Source organism: Mytilus californianus, unplaced genomic scaffold (assembly GCF_021869535.1).
Source record: "Mytilus californianus isolate M0D057914Y unplaced genomic scaffold, xbMytCali1.0.p SCAF_3, whole genome shotgun sequence".
NCBI lineage: Eukaryota > Metazoa > Mollusca > Bivalvia > Mytilida > Mytilidae > Mytilus > Mytilus californianus.
In genome coordinates this window covers 129,368,835-129,379,598 of record NW_026262679.1, presented here as the reverse complement: position 1 = coordinate 129,379,598, position 10,764 = coordinate 129,368,835, and the positions used below count along the sequence as shown (strand labels likewise).

At 34.8% G+C, this 10,764-nt stretch overlaps 1 protein-coding gene across 2 annotated transcripts; it reads left to right on the top strand.

The window, feature by feature from the left end:
* Window positions 1–168: 168 nt before the first annotated feature.
* Window positions 169–10,184, top strand: LOC127736199 (cytochrome c oxidase subunit 5A, mitochondrial-like). 2 transcript variants are annotated; one of them, XM_052246794.1, is made up of 5 exons: window positions 169–323; window positions 1,059–1,189; window positions 1,741–1,845; window positions 9,425–9,586; window positions 10,049–10,184. In XM_052246794.1, the coding sequence occupies exons 1-4, from the start codon at window positions 242–244 to the stop codon at window positions 9,569–9,571; spliced, it is 465 nt and encodes a 154-aa protein (XP_052102754.1). In that variant the 5' UTR covers window positions 169–241; the 3' UTR covers window positions 9,572–9,586; window positions 10,049–10,184. The 2 variants fall into 2 exon arrangements, with proteins under 2 accessions (XP_052102754.1, XP_052102755.1); XM_052246795.1 differs by having other exon boundaries at window positions 179–323; window positions 1,062–1,189.
* Window positions 10,185–10,764: the final 580 nt, after the last annotated feature.

The following is a 10,764-nucleotide window of genomic DNA, read 5'->3' as shown; positions in this document are numbered from 1 at the left end:
CATAGATAAATGCAAAACGAAATTTAATTTCCAATGATTGAATTTTGAATGATTTTTGCATGCTGATAGTTCTGTTCTATAGTTCTATCTTGCTCAAGCTTGAGATTTTTCATTATTTGAATTTCCTTTTACGGAAAAAAATCTAAAACAAATTAACCGGAAAATTCGACACCGGAAACAAAAACCGCAGTTTGTTTGGACTTTAGAAACACTCCATTTTTCTTTTTCATCCAAGGTCGAAATGTTTCGTGCTGTCGCAAACAGACTTGGAACAACTGTACAAGCCAGTGTTCGCTCTAATCTCTTTGCTAAACCACAAACAGGTGAATTATATCAAATCAACATTATGTTCTAATGAATCAGTCATCCAAAGGGTCATGGAGGCCGTACGGTTGCCTATAATTGCTTACATGATTTGAACTTTGGTGGATAGTTGTCTCATTGGCAATCATACCTCATCTCCTTATTTTTATATATATACAAATTCTTAACTTTTGTGTGCTTGTTTGTTATAAATATTTGCAGATATTTCCCAAAGGAATGATAAAATAAGTTGCAATTCCATCAGAGCCTGACAGAGGTATAATTTGATAACCTACTGCTTTCTTTAAAATTGGCTTCTCTGATTTCTCAAGATCCCTCTTTCGGAGAGCATAAATTAAGAATAAATTTGCACATCAAACTATGTAAAATTTAATAGACTCGATTTCAGGAACGTTTGGTTTTATATTCCTCGATAATTCTTGTATGACCAATTTACCGAGTTTGGTGCGAAAATTAATTTTGACTATTTATTTATCTCCGAAAGTGATTCATTGTGTTGTTGTTATTATAAACACATTAAACATTGTTAAATGGTGCAGTACATGAATAATCAAAGAAAGTTGAAAAGTTGAAAATGAGACTTGTAATCAACGACTCCTACAACAAGCTTAATTTACCATATCTAATTCTAAGTGATTTAATGTGGCTTGTTATTTAAAAAATTGTGCACAAATCGTGCTTATTTATGAAATTTATCATACAGAAATGTGAATTTGTCATTTTTTTATTTTCAGCAGCAGCAACAGTACGACATGTGACATATGTCCCTCAGTCAGATGAAGAATTTGATGATTCATGTGTAGCCTATCTTACCAGGCCTACTATAACTGGGTGGCAGATCAGGAGTTTTATTACACATCAACATGTAGGTTTATACATTTGTAAATTAACCTTTTGTTATCAAAAAGACTTCATGTCAAAGACACAATGACTTAGTATTAGAAGTCCTCTGAGTTATTTCAGAAGGCTTTAGATTGTAAAATATTTGAGTTAAATTAGTTTCCAAGGCAAATTTACCACAAATTTATAATTGGTTGCCATGAATCCATTTTGTATGCACAATATTTGTATGTGAAACTGAAGGCTTTCTGATATAAGATAGTTCTGATTGGTGTTAATCCATCTCGTATGCATCTATAACTTACTTTAAACCAAGACAACACTATTAAGATAATAAATTGGAAACACACAAATTAACATTTTACTTTTACTGTCACGGTGGATAGTCGTCTTAATAGCAATCATGCATCTTATTTTTAAATGGTATGCTGTTTATGAATAAATCAGTTCTAAACAGAATTTTGATCCACTCAAACTTGGGATTAAAGAAATTTATGAAAAGAAGTTTTGCAGAGTGAGCTTGTTGGCATCCAACTCTAATCTATGCATTCTTTGAATAATTGTTATTTTTTTCAGGGTGAAGATTTGGTACCAGAGCCAAAGGTTATAAGTGCTGTACTAAAAGCATGTAGGAAAGTAAATGACTATGCCCTTGCTGTACGGTACTTAGAATCTGTCCAGGTAAGTACTAAGACTAAAAGGAAAGTAGACTATGCCCTTGCTGTAAGGTTCTTAGAATCTGTCCAGGTAATGCAATATATTGTGAAAGGAACTATGTTATACCACTTTTTGAAAGTAAAAAGGGAAGATTGAGGTCTTGAAACAAGTTTTACTCTGCGAATGTGCTGGTGGCAGTGGTTGTCGAAAGTCTGGAGCCTTCTCTTTAGTTATAAATATCTAAATGTGTATTGTCATTTCAGAAAATGGTGTTGTTTGCAGATACTTTATATGTATTTTTTCTAGACTTTGTGCTATTGACCAGTATTTTTTCATTAGAAATTATACTTTCAAATGCAGATTCAAGATACCGGGTACAAGTTTTTAACAGTCAAGAAGATGCAAGAAACATTGGCTTTTTTTTTCTTTTTATAATGGTTAGCCCCATTTTAATTCTATAATACAACTATACATTGTAGATCATAACTGACAGAATACGCCTCTCTTGATAGCAGGGTAATTCATTATTCTGGCTACTATGTCATATGGGGCAATGATTCTTTGTTAAATTCCTAAAAAATTTTGCCACATATCTATAAGTTAATGCAGTAATAATGACTTGTATTTGACACCTGCATATCAAGGAAGTAAATCCCATAAACTTTTATATTGATTTGTGATTCAGCACATGTTCAGATGCACATAACTGTGTTGATAATTTTTAGTCCCCTACCGACGAAGTCAAAGGGGACTTTAGGTTTGCACTCTGTCCGTCCGTCTGTCCATCTGTCAGTCCGGCAAATCAGCTTTCCACACTTTTTTTCTTCATTCTTGAAGATATTGATTTGATATTTGGTATATAGTTTTGCCAATACAAGTTATAGATCACGTTCGAATTTTGTTCCAGTCTGATGATTTAGTCCAGAGTTATGGACCATAACTCTGGACCATATCTAATGTTAGAGTACTATGTTAAACCATATTTCTGTACAAAGGGAGATAACTCATTTTTATACGACCGCAAAAAATTGTATATTGGTATGACGTTGGCGTCATCGTCGTCCGAAGACACATTGATTTTCACACTCTAACTTTAGTTTAAGTGAATGGATCTCTATGAAATTTTACCATAAGGTTCAATACCACAAAAGGAAGGTTGGGATTGATTTTGGGGGTTATGGTACCAACAGTTAAGGAATTAGGGGCCAAAAATAAGGATTTTTGTAACTTCCAGACATTGTGTGTTAGTGTATGGATCTCTCTGACATTGTACCACAAGGTTCCATATCACAAAAGGGAATGCTGGGATTGATTTTGGGGGTAATTGCCTCAAAATTTCAGGAATTAGGGGCCAAATAAGGGGCAAAAACAAGCATTTTTCTAGTTTCATGATAATAACTTGTGTGTAAGTGTATGTATCTTTCTGAAATTGTACTGCAAGGTACCATACCACAAAGGGAAGGCTGGGATTGAGTTTGGGGGTAATTGCCCAAAACGTTCAGGAAAAAGGGGCAAAAATAAGCATTTTTTCTAGTTTCCAGACAATAACTTGTGTTCAAGTGTATGGATCTCTCTGAAATTGTACTGCAAGGTACCATACCACAAAGGGAAGGCTGGGATTGAGTTTGGGGGTGATGAATCATAAGGGTGTTCAAAAAATTTGGGGGAGGGATTTTTTTTCCTTTTTATACGACCGCAAAAATTTTTGCAGTCGTATATTGGTATGACGTTGGCGTCGTCGTCGTCCGAAGACACATTGGTTTTCGCACTCTAACTTTAGTTTAAGTGAATGGATCTCTATGAAATTTTACCATAAGGTTCAATACCACAAAAGGAAGGTTGGGATTGATTTTGGGGGTTATGGTACCAACAGTTAAGGAATTAGGGGCCAAAAATAAGCATTTTTGTAACTTCCAGACATAACTTGTGTGTTAGTGTATGGATCTCTCTGACATTGTACCACAAGGTTCCATATTACAAAGGGAATGCTGGGATTGATTTTGGGGGTAATTGCCTTAAAATATTAGGAATTAGGGGCCAAAAAAGGGACAAAAAACAAGCATTTTTCTAGTTTCATGACAATAACTTGTGTGTAAGTGTATGGATCTTTCTGAAATTGTACTACAAGGTTCCATATCACAAAGGGAAAGCTGGAATTGAGTTTGGGGGTAATTGCCCGAAACGTTAAGGAATAAGGGGCCAAAAATAAGCATTTTTCTAGTTTCCAGACAATAACTTGTGTTCAAGTGTATGGATCTCTCTGAAATTGTACCACAAAGTTCCATATCACAAAAGGGAATGCTGGGATTGATTTTGGGGGTAATTGCCTCAAAATTTTAGGAATTAGGGGGCAAAAAACAAGCATTTTTCAAGTTTCATGACAATAACTTGTGTGTAAGTGTTTGGATATTTCTGAAATTGTACTACAAGGTTCCATATTACAAAGGGAAAGCTGGAATTGAGTTTGGGGGTAATTGCCCGAAATGTTTAGGAATTGGGGGCCAAAAAACACATTTTTGTCGAGCCTGCGACTTTTGTCGCAGAAAGCTCGACATAGGGATAGTGATCCGGCGGCGGCGGCGGCGTTATCTAACTTCTTAAAAGCTTTATATTTTAGAAGGGGGAAGATCTGGATGCTTCATACTTTGTATATGGATGCCTCATGTTACGAAGTTTCCGTCAGTCACATGTCCAATGTCCTTGACCTCATTTTCATGGTTCAGTGACTACTTGAAAAAAAAAGTTAAAATTTTTTGTAATGTTAAATTCTCTCTTATTATAAGTAGCAGGATAACTATATTTGGTATGTGCGTACCTTGCAAGGTCCTCATGCCCGTCAGACAGTTTTCATTTGACCTCGACCTCATTTCATGGATCAGTGAACAAGGTTAAGTTTTGGTGGTCAAGTCCATATCTCAGATACTATAAGCAATAGGTCTAGTATATTCAGTGTATGGAAGGACTGTAAGGTGTACATGTCCAACTGGCAGGTGTCATTTGACCTTGACCTCATTTTCATGGTTCAGTGGTTATAGTTAAGTTTTTGTGTTTTGGTCTGTTTTTCTTATACTGTATGCAATAGGTCTACTATATTTGGTGTATGGAATGATTGTAAGGTGTACATGTCTAGCTGGCAGGTGTCATCTGACCTTGACCTCGCTTTCATGGTTCAGTGGTCAAAGTTAAGTTTTTGAGTTTTGGCCTTTTTTTCTAATACTATATGCAATAGGTCAACTATATTTGGTGTATGGAAATATTTTATGATCTATATGTCAGTCGCGCAGGTTTTATATGACCTTGACCTCATTTTCACGGTTTATTGCTCAGTGTTAAGTTTTTGTGTTTTTGTCTGTTTTTCTTAAACTATAAGCAATAGGTCAACTATATTTGTTATATGGAAGAATTGTTAAACTGTACATGTCTGCCTGGCATGGTTCGTCTGACCTTGACCTCATTTTCATGGTTCATTGGTCAATGTTTAGTTTTCTTGGTTAATGTTAAGTTTATGTGACAGTTGTAATAAAGCTTTATATTTAGGACTATCAACATAATATCAATGATTAGTAAAGAAGGCGAGACATTTCAGCGTGTGCACTCTTGTTCTAGTTTCCAGACAATAACTTGTGTTCAAGTGTATGGATCTCTCTGAAATTGTACTGCAAGGTACCATACCACAAAGGGAAGGCTGGGATTGAGTTTGGTGGTGATGAATCATAAGGGGGTTCAAAAAATTTGGGGGGGGGATTTTTTTTTTTTTTTTCGTTTTTTTCGGTTTTTTTTCTTTTAAAATTTTCCATTTTAAGTTGGTTATTTCTGATTTATATTTAAAAGCAAATAATAATGATATGGTAGGAGACACACACCAAACAGGATGTGTAAATTATTATATAATAAGTATTGTGCAATAGCAAGAAATTTTCAATTGCACAGTATTGCATAATAGCAAGAAATCTTCAATTGCACAGTTTTGCGCAATAGCAAGAAATCTTCAATTGCACAGTATTGCGCAATAGCAAGAAATATCCAATAGCACAATATTGCGCAATAGCAAGAAATTGTCAATTGTGCAGTATTGCGCAATAGCAAGAAATATTCAATTGCACAGTATTGTGCAAAAGAAGATACTTCGTATAAATTGCTAATTTCTTGACCAATTTCAATGGGGTTTTATTCTTGAATTCTTGGTGTTCTTTAATATGCTGAATCTAACCGTGTATTAAGTTTTTGGATTTTGGGCCCCGTTTTTAAATTGGTCCATATTGAGGTCCAAAGGGTCCAAAATTAAACTTTGTTTGATTTCATCAAAAATTGGAATATTGAGGTTCTTTGATATGCCGAATCCATCCGTGTATTTAGATTCTTAATTTTTGGTTCCGTTTTCAAATTGGTCTACATTAAGGTCCAAATGGTCCAGAATTAAACTAAGTTTGATTTTAACAAAAATTGAATTCTTAGGGTTCTTTGATATGCTGAATCTAAACATGTATTTAGATTTTTGATTATGGGCCCAGTTTTCAAGTTGGTCCAAATCGGGGTCCAAAATTAAACTTTGGTTTGATTTGAACAAAAATTGAATATATGGGGTTCTTTGATATGCTGAATCTAACCATGTAGTTAGATTTTTGATTTTTGGGCCCCGTTATCAACTTTGTCCACATTGAGGTCAAAAGGGTCCAAAATTAAACTTTGTTTGATTTCATCAAAAATTGAATTCTTGGGGTTCTTTGATATGCTGAATCTAACCATGTATTTAGATTTTGGATATTGGACCATAATAGGTGAATGTCCAATTTAAAATTTTTAAGTTCTTAGACCACATTCATTCTGTGTCAGAAACCTATGCTGTGTCAAATATTTAATCACAATCCAAATTCAGAGCTGTATCAAGCTTGAATGTTGTGTCCATACTTGCCCCAACTGTTCAGAGTTCGACCTCTGCGGTCGTATCAAGCTGCGCCCTGCGGAGCATTTTATTTTTCTTTAAAATTTTCTGTTTTAAAATGGTTATTTCTGATTTATATATAAAAGCAAATAATAATGATATGGTTTGAATAGGTAAATTAAAAAATTTTAAGTTCTTAGACCACATTCATTCTGTGTCAGAAACCTATGCTGTGTCAAATATTTAATCACACTCCAAATTCAGTGCTGTATCAAGCTTGAATGTTGTGTCCATACTTGCCCCAACAGTTCAGGGTTCGACCTCTGCTGTTGTATCAAGCTGCGCCAAGCGGAGCATTTTATTTAAAAGACATTCTACGGTAAATTATTTGAAGAATTTTTTGGCAGGTTTGTTTGTTATTTTGTTTAAACTTATTTTCTGAATGCTATATATATATAAAAAAAATTATGAAGTGAAATCCTTTAATAAGTTAATAATCTATATTTACATTATATTGTGTAGATAAAAATTGTTGACATTTTATAGATAAGTTATAAATCTATATTAGTTTGTGACAAATAAAAGAAAAAATATTTGGAACTATTAATTAAGTCTCCCAAACGAAGTTTGGGAAGACTTATTGTTTTTGCTCAGTTCTTATTATTATTATTATTCTTCTTCCTCTTCCTCTTCCTCTTCCGCCGCTTTTAAATTTGAACTTGTCCGCACCCGTTCTCCAAAACCGCTTGTCAGATTAACTTAGGGTTTCACAATATGTTAGACTAACATGTCTAGTGGTGCAATCAGGGTTTTGTTTGTGCAATGGGGTTTATAAAGGGGTACTTTGAGGGGCAAAAAGAAAAGAGGGTTTTACTATAGAACCCTATGGGATTTTATTTTTTTAAATTTTCAAATGATTATAAATTGAAAACCGTTTGTGATAGACACAATCTTTTTAATTGAAAATGTTCTAAATGATAAAATCCATTAAATGAAATACAGGGTTAGTCCCCAGGGGTCATCCCTACCCCCTGCCATTTAAGAAAGTTCTAATACCTTGTAAGTGGTCAAGATCCCCACCCCTAAACCATATATATTCTGGTTTGTCATGCTAAGGTGGTTTGAATGATATACAGGGTTAGTCCCCAGGGGTCATCCCGACCCCCTGCCATTTGAGAAAGTTCTAATATCTTGAAAATGGTCGAGATCCCCACCCCTAAACCATATATATTCTGGTTTGTCATGCTAACATGGTTTGAATGATATATAGGGTTAGTCCCCAGGGGTCATCCCGACCCCCTGCCATTTGAGAAAGTTCTAATATCTTGTAAGTGGTCAAGATCCCCACCCCTAAACCATATATATTCTGGTTTGTCATGCTAAGGTGGTTTGAATGATATACAGGGTTAGTCCCCAGGGGTCATCCCGACCCCCTGCCATTTGACAAAGTTCTAATATCTTGTAAATGGTCGAGATCCCCACCCCTAAACCATATATATTCTGGTTTGTCATGCTATGATGGTTTGAATGATATACAGGGTTAGTCCCCAGGGGTCATCCCGACCCCCTGCCATTTGAGAAAGTTCTAATATCTTGTAAATGGTCGAGATTCCCACCCCTAAACCATATATATTCTGGTTTGTCATGATAAAGCACATCAAATGAAATACAGGGTTAGTCCCCAGGGGTCACCCCCACCCCCTGCCATTTAAGAAAGTTCTAATATCTTGTAAGTGGTCAAGATCCCCACCCCTAAACCATATATATTCTGGTTTGTCATGCGAAGATGGTTTGAATGATATACAGGGTTAGTCCCCAGGGGTCACCCCCACCCCATGCCATTTAAGAAAGTTCTAATATCTTGTAAGTGGTCAAGATCCCCACCCCTAAACCATATATATTCTGGTTTGTCATACCAAGATGGTTTGAATGATATACAGGGTTAGTCCCCAGGGGTCATCACGACCTCCTGCCATTTGAGAAAGTTCTAATATCTTGTAAATGGTCGAGATCCCCACCCCTAAACCACATATATTCCTGTTCATCATGTCTAGAACATTTGAATGACGTATATGGTCAGTCCCCACTGGGTTTCCCCCCACCCCCAATGTTCTAGTATCTTGTAAATGGTCGAGATCCCCACCCCTAAACCATATATATTCTGGTTTGTCATGCCAAGATGATTTGAATGATATACAGGGTTAGTCCCCAGGCATCACTAATGCATTAACTTTACTGGAACAAACCAATTTTCACTGGACTTTGTCCAATGTCAGGCGACACTGGGAATTACGAATTATTGGAGCTTCGTTTGGGAGACTTCGTAACAGCATCCTGTTACAATCATTTCTTGTTATATTTGATTATAATTTGAAAATAGATATACACGGTTTTACTTCATATCTAATTTTAGAGAACTATTAATCATATCTAATGTTAAAGTGTTTTCCACACTTTTTTTCATCATGCTTGAAGATATTGATTGATAATTGGTATATAGTTTTATCATGACAAGTTATACAGATCAAGTTAGAAATTTTGTTTCGATCTGATAATTTTGTGCAGAGTTATGGTTCCAGTATAATGAATTTTTACCTGATAGGGGACTATGTATTGCCATGCAATACTCTCAGAATGCTTGTTAATACTGCTGTATTTATAGGAGAAAGCAAAGGCTGATATTAATTGTGTTGATAATCTTTAATACTGCTGTATTTGTAGGAGAAAGCAAAAGCTGATACTGCCATCTGGCCGTATATAGTACAAGAAATTAGACCAACATTAGATGAGTTAGGAGTTTTCACACCAGAAGAGCATGGTTACGACACACCAGAGCTTTATCTTGTAGATACTGAAGATATTCATTAACTTAATGTTTAATAGGTAGGCAATTACTCATTGAAATCAATCTAATGGATGTCTCTTCATAATATTAATAGACTATGTTGAACTTATCTTCTAAAAGAACTACAAGGGGGGGGGGGGGGGAGGGGGGAAGGAAGGAAGGGGAAGGACAATCATTAAACAATAGAACAACACAACAAATAGGCATGAATAATATTGCTTAAAATTTGTCTTACAAGTATTTAAAGTGTACATTTATATCAGAGCAAAATATAAAACACACACAGTCAATCCACAGTCTGTTTTATATTAAAATCAATGGAATAAGAATTTAAACTCCGTGTAATGGTTCTCATAATTTTGTCACAATTACCATAGGGAGAACAAATCTTGCATTTCATTTTTATATACATGTTTTTTAATATATATATATACAATTAACTGCATAAGGTTTTAAGTAATGCATTATTTATTATGCAATATGGTTTGTTTTTTTTTCAGGTAGAAAAGATTCATAACATCAAAGAAAGATACCTCTAAAAAGATGTATTATGGACAATTAGAGACAGTTTTCTTATATATGTGTTTCTGTGATTTCAAATAAGTTCCATTTGAAAATAAATATCTTTTGAAAATAGAGCATCTTCAATATATTCATGATGCCATATGTTTAAGCCTGGCCAACTAGAGTAGAGGTATATGATGTTTTCTGCATGTTTGTTCGTTAGTTGATCCTATATCTGGTAAGAATGTTTGGTTAAAGTAATATATACCATGCAGGTGAGGTCACATCAACTTTAAACAAGATACACATTGTATGCTTAAGGTTTTTACCTTGATTATATACCTCCACCAACAAAAGCTGGCTGCCATAATATAACCAAGTGTGCTGAAAGTGGTGTTAACACCAACAATCAATAAATCTTATTTCAAATGAACTCTGAACATATGTTTCACCATTATGTAATTTTGATAGTAGAATGCAATTGTTGAGATTAAAATGGCATAACTATGCAAAACATTCAAGGTCAATGGACCATGACTGAAGGTGCTCGACCAAATAATCTCTGGGAATGAATAATGCCAATGTGAATACAAATCATACCAAAAATCATTGACTTATCATAAGTGGCTCCCTTTAAACTTTAAACCAACAATCAATCAATCCCTTTAAACTAACCTAAAAACAAACTTTAACATGTAAACTATGCAAAAGT